Source organism: Narcine bancroftii, chromosome 7 (assembly GCF_036971445.1).
Source record: "Narcine bancroftii isolate sNarBan1 chromosome 7, sNarBan1.hap1, whole genome shotgun sequence".
Taxonomy (NCBI): Eukaryota; Metazoa; Chordata; class Chondrichthyes; order Torpediniformes; family Narcinidae; genus Narcine; species Narcine bancroftii.
Genome location: NC_091475.1, coordinates 31,186,720 through 31,200,236, shown reverse-complemented (window position 1 = coordinate 31,200,236; position 13,517 = coordinate 31,186,720). Strand labels below are relative to the sequence as shown.

At 39.7% G+C, this 13,517-nt stretch overlaps 1 protein-coding gene across 2 annotated transcripts in view; it reads left to right on the top strand.

Moving 5' to 3' along the window:
- The window catches only part of otc (ornithine transcarbamylase), a 64,121-nt gene that overhangs the window by 34,939 nt on the left and 15,665 nt on the right, over positions 1-13,517 (top strand). For both annotated transcript variants that reach the window (XM_069889404.1, XM_069889402.1), the window contains one exon: positions 6,479-6,566. In XM_069889404.1, the coding sequence (XP_069745505.1) occupies positions 6,479-6,566 (88 nt within the window). The remainder of the gene's footprint in view (positions 1-6,478; positions 6,567-13,517) is intronic.

The following is a 13,517-nucleotide window of genomic DNA, read 5'->3' as shown; positions in this document are numbered from 1 at the left end:
AGTCAAAATTAGCCTCCTGTATCTGTTGCACCAAATGAAAAAAGAGTGAAAACAATTTCTTGTATACGGTGATCCTGTGCTGCTAAATTCAACTTTAAAACCAATAAATAAACTGGAGAGCATAATATTCAAATGGAGAGTGAAAAGTTAGGCAGTTTAAAACTGCATTCAATCTTGCTGTAAGTAGCAGGTTGAAATAATTCTTTTTGTGAATATGGGTACTTTCCATTGCAAACCATCTGTGCTCTGGTGAAATGAAAATCTAACATTTTCTGAGGACAGAAGGGAAGAGTTTTAATCCTCTCAATGGGAAACAGGCAGTGGGACTTTAAAATAGAATATTCTTTCTTGATATTCTGATCTAAAGGGATCCCGCTGATCACCATTTTAACCCGTTCCACCATTTAAATGGCTGAGGCATAAACTGGAGTTTCCTTAAGGTATGAAATATGCAAATTGAGGGGAATACACCAATGGGATAGAACCATAGAATGCTACAGCACACAAACAGGCCTCTTCGACCCTTCTAGTCTATGCCGAGCCATTTTTTTGCCTAGTCCCACTGACCTGCTCCCAGTCCATAGCCTTCCATATCTCTCCCAACCATTTACCTTCCATATTCTTCTTTAAAGTTAAAATTGAGCCCGCATTCACCACTTCAGCTGACGGCTAGTTCCACACTCCTACCACTCTCTGTATGAAGAAGGTCCCCCTTGTGTTCCCTCTCAACTTTTTCCTTTTCACTTTTAATCCATGCCCTCTAGTTTGTATCTCACCTACCCTCAGTGGAAAAAGCTTATCTATATTTCCACATAATTTTAAATAGCTCTATCAAATCTCCCTTCATTCTTCTACATTCCAGGGAATAAAGTCCTAATCTGTTCAACTTTTGCCTGTAACTCAGTTTCTGAAGACCGTTCTACATCCTAGTCAATCTTCGCTGCACTCTTTCTATCTTATTGAGATCCTTCCTGTAGTTAGGTGACCAAAACTTCGCACAATACTCCAAACTTGTCCTCGCCTTAACCATAACATTCCAACTCCTATTCTCAATTCTTTGATTCATCAAGGCCAATATGCCAAAAGCTTTCTTTACAGACTTGGTTACATTAACAGAGAATATTCTGAGCCTGAAAGGGAAAGTTGCTAGAGTGTTCTCCTTCAGGTGAGGGACCCAAGAAGAAATTCACTCAAATAAATGGGAAGAGTTCCCTTTAATATAAGTGGGAGGACACGCCACCTGGACAAGTACCAAAGTGGGACCCTTCTGGGTGGATCTAGGCCAAGCCCTAGAAAAAAAAATCATAGGTAAAGAATTCCCAGAGGACATGGCTTAAGATGAAGCTGTCCAAATTCCAAATCCAATTTGTAATGATTGCATTGGCAGTAGCAAGGGAGTGCATAGTGGCTACCTGGAAATCTGACTCTCTCTCACTTGGGCATTGCGCGCTGGAATACAGAAATGCAAAGCTGTGTTCCCCTGGATAAAATTATCTATAACTTAAGGAAAAATTATAACATTTTTTCTAAAAAATTTGGCAACCATATTTAAATTTCATAGGAGCACAGTTGTAGTGTGGATCTACATATCTTGCCACCCTGCCTCCCTATCTATCCTTCTACTGAGGGAGAGGCCGGGGGGTGGGGGTGGGGGGGTGGTTCCATTCCATCCCAATCAAGTAAAGTCAAGAATAATGTAACAGTCTAGGTGCCGGCTGCCAGGCAGCGACAAATTCTGATGTGTTCACTACCTTTGTTGTGGGAGTCTTGAACGTTGTGTGTAATTGTGGTCTGTGATTGGGGTGGGGGGCGGGGGGGAGAGATATGGCTCAGACTCGAGGGCAAATTTTGTATCTAATGGATAAGAGTAATTTGTGATTGATTTTTGAAAATTGTTTGAGTTTGAAAATCTATAAATAAAATATTCAAAAAAAAGTGGAGGAGCAAGATGATCAGAACTCCAAGGGGAGTCATGAGCATCTTTGCAATCTAACTTCAAGAGGAGAGCAAAATTGTGCAAAAATGTTTGGCTCAACCTAAAGAACAGTAGCAGGACAAACAGCCAATGAGCAAACATTAATTATTTTACAAAGTGTTGAGGAAGGGTGAAGATTTTGCAACATTAACAAGTTCTTAAATTGCCCTGCAATATTTGCATCAGAAATCTGATTTTGATTCTATAACATCTTGAGACACCTTCATATATAGTTGCAAAGTCCAGTGTGAGCTTCCCATTCCAAGAAAGGCAGTGCTTTCATCTCTACATGGGAAATGTTTGCTGCTCTTTTTTTTTACCCCTTTGGGATATTTGTATGAATAATTTGGTTTTAAACTTGCATTATGATCAGTCTCTAAAGTTTCATGCAGTTGCTTTCCTGTTATATTTTCCATGTGTTGCAGCTGTCAAACACAAGAGGGAGGTATCAGCATATTAATTTCAACAGACACGCATGTCTCTTGCTTGCATTTGTCAGAACAAGAATATCATATAATCGTCTCCTCCCTGTGCTAGATATGATAAATTTGGCCAGACTGGAGGCATGTATCTCTTCCCCCAGTGCACCTGTTAAAGGAGTCTTTTTGCATGGAGGTCCTATTTCAAGTACACAGATGGTCTGCAATGCCAGAGGCAAATATTTTAATGCAGTGACGCACTGATCACGGAATCTACTTGGTTTTTTTTTTGAAGCATAAGAGCTCATGAATATACCGGTTTGCAATTTGATTTTGAACAGGATGGAAACTACCAGAGTATAAATTCAAATGAATTTATACTCTGATGCGCTATCAATAACTCCAAAGACTAGAGCCCACATACCTTTTTTTAAAAAAAAACAAAGAAATGAAATTTTACTATCATAAATTTGGGATTTGATTTAGATTTCAAAGTTGAAGAAGAAATGTAAGCTCACACTCTCAGAATTTGTAAAGTAATTTCATTGTCCATCATCAATTGGGCAGTGTTGCAAAAGAAATGCTAATCAGGATCATTATTATTGAAGAAACAGAATGAATAAAGTGAATAAAGGTTTTGTTTCTAATATTCAGGAATTATCAATGTGGAGTTCCTATGATCTAGTTTCAAAGCTATATTTAAATATAATACTTTGACAACAAAATTAGTTTTTTGGGTGTGATGTTGATGGTTGAGAGCAGTGAAGTTGAACCAATTATGTTCACATTATTGTGATGAATGAATGATGCTGAATTTATGCCTGAATGAGTCCAGTATTTCAGGTGTTCAAGATGGAACATGATGGTACTTGGCTGCTTTGATGTATATCCAATACAGCTTTATAATCAAAGACCATTGTCCAACCTTATTTGCATCATGTGCAATGGAATGAAGTTGCCTAAACTTGTGGTATCTATAGCCAGCTCTCACAGAATACTGTTCTTGTCAAATCCAGAGTTGGATGGAGGCAGGTCAAAAGATAATAATCATTTGAATTCTAATGTTTTATCCCCCTTGTAATGAAAATGGATCTCTTAATGCACTAAAGTAAATGAATAGCCTATTCAAGAAAGAGAGCACAGGCATGTGCTAATCAAAGCCTCGAGCATGGATTGGTTATGACCCAGAAGGAGGCCATTCTACCCAAGGTGTCCACGCTGATTCTACCAAAGCAATTCCCAGGTTCCAGGCACTGGTCCTTTTTTGTAGTCTTGAATATTTTTCCTTTGCCATATGTTTATCTAATTCCCTCTCAAAAGCCTGTCACCACTACAGTCCAGATTCTAGCTGTGTTCTAAACACAAAAAGGGTTTTCCTCATGTCACTGTTGATTCTCTTTCCCTTTCATTTTATACTTTTTCCACCAATGAGAACTATCTCCCACTATCCAGTCTGTAAGACCATCATCTGTTTATATACTTCTATCCGCTCTCCCCTCAAAGCAACAGTCCCAATCTATCCTTGTATCTGTGGTTCCCTTATCCCAAGAACCATTCTCGTATATCTCATCCTGACCCTCTCCAATGTCTCCAAGTCCTTCCTCTGATGAAAACCATACTCCTGCTAAGGCTGGACCAGTGTTTAATAAAGTTTCAGCATGACTTCGCTGCCTATGTTTTTATTGATAAAACCTGGAATTATTTGTATCTTTTAACTTTTATTTCAATTTTCTCTGCCATTTTCAATGACTAACCCATGTCACTGATCTCTCTGTTCCTTAACCCCCTTTGCAATAGCATCCCTTACCCTATATTACCTCCCCCCATTCTTAATGCAACGCACCACATTAATTCGCATGCTGCTGTACCTCCAGCTTGTTTCTTTCGTACTCCAATCTACTACTATTCTCTTTGCCTTTGCCTGTTATTCAGCAACTTCATATCCATATCCATTTTACGCCATGTTCTTCATCTTTGTCGATGTCTTATTAAAAGCTTCCTGGCCTCAAATTCCAGATCATTCTAAGCTACCTCACCTGATCTATGGGACTTCTCAATATTTGCTGCTTGCTCCTGCATTAGAGGGAGGTTACTAAATTCTTTATCCAAGGAGAGGGGACTCTGTTTGCTTTTCCTTCAGACCAGAAGAGCAGGCATAATGGGTGTGGAGGTTTGTCCATACAGTAGATTTCCCCGACCTACGCAGAAACCTCCTAGATCATCTCCCCACCACGATTAGCTTGTCTGCAGAACTCCTGAAGACACTCTTCACTATACTTGTTGGGTCTCTCAGATCCCCTGCTTCTAAGCAATCTCCTGCCCACCCTTATCCCCTGTACCTGCCCCCCCCCCCCCAAACATTGCAACAGGCATTCATGAAATAACAGCACTTCCCTGTAGCTGGAAAAATTACATTTGATCTTTTTAAGAGTTTTCTTCCTGGAATTCATTTTTAGTAGCTATGGGAAGTTGTAATCGAAACATCTCCATGAAAACTGATATAGAATGACATTATTATAGGAAAATCCAACTATGTTATGAACTTTGGAAATTAAGATCATTTTTGTGGGATTTCACAGTGACAGGATGAACCACAATGTTGTTTTAATGTTGCTTAAAACCTAGAGGCCAGCAGCGTGAGTCGGACGGGCGAGAGGCCGGCAGCGCAATTCGGGTGGGGGAGGGGGGAGAGCGGCAGCGCGAGGTGGGGTGGGGGAGGGGGAGTCGACAGCGCATCTGGAAGGGGTGGGGGTGGATACAGCAGCACAATTCGGGTGGGCTTAAATCTGGCTTTCTGAAATTCGGAACACACTATCCCTTAAGCGTCCCGGATAAAGGATTGTGTACCTGTAAATCAATTTTTTGACAACACTCGTCGAGAACAATTTACAGCCCCTGTTTGTGATAGAAACAATGACTGAATTTGTCATTTTTCAGAGTTGAAGGATTCAGCTAAGACACCAGAGGTCTCCCTTTTCAAAGAAATGCCTCTAATTAATAATAACAAAAGCCAACAATGCATGGCCAAGGAGTTTTGTCTGGGCTAAGGATACAAACAGCTCCACATCCACTGGTTAAAAATATATAGATAATAGTGTCACCTGAGGCAAAAAGACTGATATGTGAATGTGGGAAAAGGGTTTCTTTATGGAAGCTGAAGAAAGGATGTTAAGTGGTAGTTAGAATCTTGCATTTTCACTTCAAACTCTGTATTGATCCAATTAATGAGGAAATGGCAAGAAAAATATCAACTCTCAAATTGGAAATCTCTGCAAATGAGCACTGAATCATGTTAAAAGAGCATCAAAAACAGTAAATAAACAACAATTTTAAAAAATAGATATGAGATGGTGAGAGAAATTTACAGAATTGTGTCACCCGGATCTTGTATCCTGTTTGATATTAGTATCTATTGATATCAATCCTTTTCCTTAGCAACGGACTTTGCTTGCTATTTTCAAAATGTTCATTGCCACCACCTTTCATCTTGTTCTCATCCTTTCATCACTTAATCTCTCCATCTTATCAATATATCAGGGACTTTTGTTCTCTCTACCCCACTAAACCCTTTACGGCATTATTTAAACTTGACTCCCCCATCTTAATTTTTGACTAACATTTGTGACTTGCTACGAATCTAATAATTGCCTCTCTCCACATTCTGAAAAATTGATTCCTCCCCAGTTCCTGCTGGTTATTAAACTGTCTACTTTTTTTTAAACCATCTCAGTAAATTTTGTGCGTTTTGTGTATTTTTTTTCATTGCACACTATGTTCGACACTTAAAAATAGCTCAAACAAAATGCTTTCTTTTTGGACAGGCAGGTTATGGTGCCAATGCATTATTCAATGTACATCTGTGATTTTGACCTTGGAGCTACCTCCGATTAATGTGGTTACACTGCTTGCTGCACTGTTAACTGTCCTTTGATGCCTCGTGACAAATTACATACATTTTGCAGAGAATGATTTACGCTGAATATTGCTATAAAGATGCAACCCAGGAATTTTTTTAAAAAGATGGTATGCTTGTCATTCGCTAATTTTAAGTATAACCACCAATTTACTTTTTTATCCTCTAAAGGGTTTGCATTGCTTGGAGGGCACCCATGTTTCCTTACAACACAAGATATTCATCTAGGAGTGAATGAGAGTCGAAAAGACACAGCAAGGTTAGTAGCAACATAAAAATATTAAAGAAAATGGGTAAAGATAATGTAGTATGATGCTGTATTTGTTTCAGTAAAAGAAATTGCAAACAAAAACCTGCCTCCAGGTCTAAAGTGAAATTGCAAGGGAATATCTAGTATGCGATGCTCTACAGCATTTGTAGTCTTTAATAAAGACAAGCTAGTAGAAGTAAACGTAAGTGACAAATAACATTAAATACCAAGAGAGAACCATACGTCAAGTTACCTCTGCATATATCATTGAATCTCAGTTGATGAATTACATGTAAAACAGTAATGTTCTCTTCTGGTTGACAATATTAGTAAGTACAAACAATAATAGCACTTCAATCTCTTATAAATTGCACTTGAGTATTGTTCTATAAGGAATAACGTGGTTTAGATGTCTTTTCCTAAACTAAAATAAATGGTTAAATCATACTTTAGCACTTGAACTTTTACCAAAGTAAGAATATGTGGCTTTCTCTACATCAGAGCGCAGATTGGGAGATCGCTTCACTGAGCACCTTTGTTTCCTCTGCACCAGTGACAGAGATCTCCCAGTAGCCAACCATTTCAGTTCTGTGTCACACTCTCACACTCACATGCCTGTCCATGGCCTTGTGTACTATCCCACCAAGAACACCTGCAAAGTGGAGGAACATCACCTGATTTTCCATCTGGGCTCACTCCAACCAGTTGGTATTAACATTGACTTTTCTGGTTTCTGCTAACCTGCCCTCCTCCCCTTGATCGCTACCGTCTCATCCCTTCTCCACCTATCACCTCCTGCCTTTGCGACCACACCGCCCCCCTATTCTTTTGTTCAGACACCTGCCAACATTTTTCCATACCTTGATGAAGGGCTCTAGCCTGAAACATCATGTATTTTTACCTTTGCTATATAAAGGACATTGCTTGACTTGCTGAGTTCCTCCAGCTTTGTGTTTTTACTAAAAATTTTGAATTGCAAATTAAGTTTGTAGAAAATTGTTAGTACTTGCTGAATAAATGCTGTAATACAGTTCCTCTCATGAAAACACTGAGCCATCGTAAAATGTGCAATATTTTTTTTAAAAATAATGCTTTGAAACATTAATGTTTTTACGTTTGTTTTCAGAATATTGTAGAACAAAGTTAACTTGCTTTATGCCTACCCTCATAAATTCTATCCCTTCTTTCATTCATCATGACTAAGTTCTCTGGCAGGGAGGACCAAATTTAAATATAAAATCTTTAGCAATGATTCCCAAGATTGGCTGCCAATACTGTAGTGGCTGGGACTGTCTAGAGTGACTACTCTTTGTTTCTTTTCACCACTGAGGGAGATTGTTCGATTCAGCCATATCCTACCAGACAGTGATGTGCAGTAGGAGACAGGAGGGCCCATCTACAAATCTTAACCTCCAAGGAAGAGACTTCATTGACTATCATTTGGATGCTCAGTAGTGAGGCAGTGATGATGTTGACAACCTTCTTGAGTGACTGCATTCTCAGATCTAATCCTCCTCCTCTTGTCCTACAGACTCCCAAACAACCATACACTTTGGGATTTCCGAGCATTCATATACATAATATCACTTCTTACAGTGGTCTCGATAAAGATTCCTGACCCGAAATGTTGACTGACCGTTGCTGCCCATGGATGTAGCCTGAGCTATTGAGTTCTTCCAACATCTCGTTGTTTTCTAATTGGATTTGCCAATTGATTTTGATGCAAGCATGTGCCTCATACTTTTCTCCCACATTGTTCCCATGCCACAGCTTTACCCTTGTGCATTCCTCTTTCCAGCTATTCAAAGATACCTGGGCAGCAATTGTGTGAACCCTAAAAGACTGTGATATCTTCACTATTGTATATGTGTATCTGACAGCTAAGTTCCTGACATTGAGACTGATTTTAGCAGATGTCATAGAGCAGAATCTGCATACTATGAGTCACCGTTCATGAAAGGGTTCCAGATGGCCAAGCTTGTGCCTCCTTTCATTTAACAAAATTACACATCGATTCTTCTGCAGAGAGCCCCTGTGATAATTATTACATGGGAGATTAAAGAATTTTGGGCATTCTTTAGTTCATTAGTTTGCATGTAAGTTATTGAAATGAAGATGCAGTTAATTGTACTCTTGTTTCATAATAAAATACCGACAAATGTTGTAGTCACACAGTGAATATGTTGATCTTGAAGCTGGTGTTCGAACAAAGCATACACTTGCACTTCTGTTTTTTTGGGGTTTTTTTTGATGAGATGAAAAGCAGAGTATGCTGGCCCCTTTTGTTCATTGTTTCTCTTCTATGGTGATTATTTTATTTCTGCTAATATATTGTGTACAACAGGTGAAAGAGTACCATGAAAATGGCGACATCAGTCTGGGGGGTGGGGGGGGCACTCATTGTGATTAACTCATCAAATCAGATTAGCTTCTTCAGGTGCACAGAATGTAGCCTGTCCAGTCATTAACTGTGCATCTTGTTGAATGGAGTTGGTGAATCTAATCAAGAGTCACCAACTTTCAGCTGTGTTCACCTGAGTAAGCATCAGAGACCCATGCACATATCATGTGAACCAATTCCAAAATTGGCAGACTGACTGATGTCCATGTGTTTCTCACTCTGTCCCATCACTGGGCTCCATAAGTGGCAGTGTCCCACTTTTTCTGGGGAATCGTCTTCAGTGATTCCAGGTTGGTCAAACTTGGCTTGTATTCAATTCCATTCAATTGAAAGTGGTTCCATTTCAATTGAATGGAATTTCCAGTTTGGAGTTTAGGAGGTAAAACTAATGGACAACATTAGAAATCTACAGCACTTGATTTTCCATCTGGGCCCTCTCCAACCGGATGGCATTAACATCAACTTCTTCCATTTCTCCTAACCTACTCTCCATTCTCTCTCCTTCCTCTTTTCCCTTTGTCTTTCCCTTAGCTCTCCTCCCCTCTCTCTATTCAGAGCGCCATCCCTCCTCCCCCTGCTTGCTACTGTGTACTCCCTCCCTTATGCACCTATTGCCTCCTTTGTGTCTGTGCTCCTCCCTCCCTCCCTCCTAACCATTTTAATGGGGCACCTGGCAACATTTTTCCATGCCTTGAAGCCCAAAACATTGTTTATATGTCTCTTTATCTTTGCTATATAAAGTACAGTTTGGCCTGTTGAGTTTCTCCAGCATTGTTTTTGCTCCAACAACCACTGTGTCTGTCAACTTTCATGTTTCACTTTCTTAGAAATCTTCATTTCTAATATCCAGAGAAATAAGAAGAAAATTGCAATAGTCATGAAAGAGGCATGAACTAAAAGGTCCCAAATGGAATGCTGGTGTGTTGCCGTCTGTAGGTGCATAGTGGCATTTCATTGTTTTGTGTCTCTGTTAAATCATTGCTGGACCTCACAGCAGTCTCTAAAACTCATGCAAAATACAGTACTGAAATGCTGCATTCTCTGCTTGAGTAATGAGTTTGTATCCCTTTAATGATTTGAGCCCATTTGTACAGGGCTCTGGTTGTGAGGACAATTTTATGGTGTGGAACATGTGGCCATGTACACTGATGCCAGTGTCTCCCCCTTCCTGGCTTGCCTTATTTTTACTAGCCTGTCACATTGCTGTATTCTGCCTGCCATGCAGAGAGTCCTTCAAAAGTATAACCGTGTTATCTGGTGGCAATGAAGTGGGAGCAACAGTCTCTGAAGACAGCAGGGGTTGCAGGGCTCCAGTAATTGGGGTGGAAACACACTGCTGATTTTATTAAAAAGGTAATTTTCCAAATTTTGCTATCTTTTGGGATCCTTGTTAGCACCTGTTTAGTACATCAAATAAGTATTAAATTTAAATTTAGACATACAGCACAGTAGCAGGTCCTTCCAGCCCACAACCCTGTGTCACCCAATTGACCTGAAACCCCAGTTCATTTTGAATGGTGGGAAGAAACTGCAGCACTTAGGGGAACCCACACAGATGTGTGGAGAATGTACAACCTCCTTACAAACAGCACTGGGTTCCACTGTAACAGCGTTGCAGCAAAACACTAACCGTGCCACTATTTGTACTTGTCATTTGTTTATGAAGTTTGGGATTGTAACAGGAATTTAATCAGATGCAGTACAATTGCTACGTTCCTGGGTGTTTGTCCTGCTGTACTTTGATATTATCTGATTTGTGATGCAGAGATCACCAATCCAAACCTGCTGTGTCTATCATCCAGATTTAATTGAGTACAATTACTGGTTGAGGCAGATATTATTGAACATGGCCTGTTTCCTGAAGGTGAATCTGCCCATGTGCATTCACTCGTTGTGGATGTAGGATTAATCTCTCTGATTCTCCACACCCTGGAATCAGCTGATGAAGCCAGCATGACCTTGGCTGTGAGTTGTCCCTACTGCTCTGCCACTGAACACACTGAAAGCTGGGGGTGGAACTCTGCTTCCTATCGTAATAGAATTTTTTTTCATTATGCTGTAGTATTCATCAGAAACAGCAAGTTTAAAAAAAAACATTAATTTTGTATCCTAAATTTTATGCTGAAATTAACTGAACATTTTTGCTCCACTTTTAGGCAAAGATAAGTGTGTGTGTGTGTGTGTGTGTGTGTGTGTGTGTGTGTGTAATTACATGTATGAATGATGCCAGAGAAGTGTTAGGCCCACAGAGTTTAATCACATCTGGATGTTGTTTTTCTGATGGGCGAAATTACAATGAGAATTGGTCACCATTGTAGTAAAAGATGTTCAAAGAAGCTGATTTGTGCAATTTGAGGACATTAGTGTTTTTCTAGGTCCAGCTTCAATGCATTGATGGTTCAGAAAAATGGATCCAAAGCTCAATCAGTGCTGCCATATCCTGGCTGCAGATTTTGATTGGCTGATATACTCATGTTGTGCATTTGTGTGGTAAACTAATCTGTAACTTTGTGTGTGGTATCACTAATCTGTGATCTTAGCCAAATATTTCCAGCAATTGCCATAGAACAATAGTCAAAGGCCAAATTGTGCAATTTCAGGTTCACAGCACAACACACTTCCAGAATGCGGTGCCCCAAGACAATGCTTCTTTGGGAAAATTGGCCCATTTACGTTTACTACTACAAGAGCCCAAATCCAAAAAATGTGAAAGACCTATTTGACATTCTCTTTTTCATGGATTGTCATTGGATATAAAAGAAAGATAACCAGTGCCTTTTCAGCAACAATAGTGATCCAGTGACAAAAATTCTCTATCCTTTCTATTGAAGTCATTGTTAATCATTGCCCATAACATAAATCTGACAATGCTTTGGTGGGGCATATTGAAAGCAATTTAGGGTGGCTTGCTCTGAGCTGTTCCCAGAAGAAAACCTTATTACATTTAGTGGACTGCACAACTATGTAATGGATGTTGCTGAGCAACAGAATACCATCTCCTAGCATTCAGTGAATTTATATTCTGGCTTCATCACTGAAACATGGAACTCTGGGATAATGTTAGGCTACCTGCTGCACAGCAAAGCCATTACTCAAGTAAGTGGGTTCAATGACATGGGCAAGTAAAACAGTAAAGACTTAGCAGATTCTGGTTATTCTGGTGACTTTTTATATTGTGTTATATTTCAATATGCCCCACCAAAGCATTGTCAGATTTATGTTATGGGCAATGATTAACAATGACTTCAATAGAAAGGATAGAGAATTTTTGTCACTGGATCACTATTGTTGCTGAAAAGGCACTGGTTATCTTTCTTTTATATCCAATGACAATCCATGAAAAAGAGAATGTCAAATAGGTCTTTCACATTTTTTGGATTTGGGCTCTTGTAGTAGTAAACGTAAATGGGCCAATTTTCCCAAAGAAGCATTGTCTTGGGGCACCACATTCTGGAAGTGTGTTGTGCTATGAACCTGAAATTGCACAATTTGGCCTTTGTCTATTGTTCTATGGCAAGAGCAGACATTGGGAGCAATTGAAGCCTAGCTATTGCTTCATTGCCTTTTTAGGAAAGCAAGTCAATGTGCTGCCTGAATCTTAAAGGCAGTGGCTGTATTAAAAGGCAAGTTAAATGAATCCCCATTGATGAACTAGAGTGCAAAATGGAAGAATGTTTATGACCTAAAAGTGGAAAGTACTTTCTTTCTTTCTTTTTATTAATCATATTATAGGTAAACAATACATGAAGAAAATAGGAGTGCATAATCAGAAAGTATTAATGTGTGGCAGAAGCCTAGGTTTATATGATTGCCGCCTTCTCATTGATTTAAAGGTTCCATCATCAGAAATTGGTCCAGCCAGAATATTTGCCAAGAGGTCAGGAGATCCCTGGTGATGAAACAATTAAGTTTTTACACCTTGTAGAAGATTACTGAAGCATTTCATAGGAATATGCCAACAAATGGAAAATATTTCTTGAGTTCAGTACCTAGAATTCACTTAAAGATTGTATAATCCAAACAAAGCTTGGCATTAATAGGAAAAGGAATGCCCCAAATTTCCTGTTTATAAAAAAAAAAAAAGTGCAGCAATATAAATTGGAAATGGATAAATGTTCCTGCATACATTCTTCTGAATTCTGTTGCCTGTAGTCCACAATTGGGTGACCCCCCTACTCAAAGGAATACTTGATTCTACAAATTCTGGCATTCGAAACCAAAGATGTTCTACCTTTCACTTTCCTTCAGGGCGGCACTGTCACAATGGCAGTGACTGAGACCAAGGTTTGTGTGGTGCACTGTTAGCCAGAATCAGGCACACACAAAGATAAACACTGTACAACAGGCTTAATCCACAGAGCCAGGCTGGCTGTGGCTGCAGCAACTCTGAGTGAAGCCTCGAGAGGCTGTTGCAGGCTTATATCCCGGAGGGATATAAAGGGTGATTGAGACCCGACTGGGTGGGGCTTGATCCATTCAGGCCGACTGATTGGCAACCGGTCAGGTGATGTCCTGTCCCCTTACACTCCTGCAGGTACAGAGGTTGCCCCCTGCAGTAG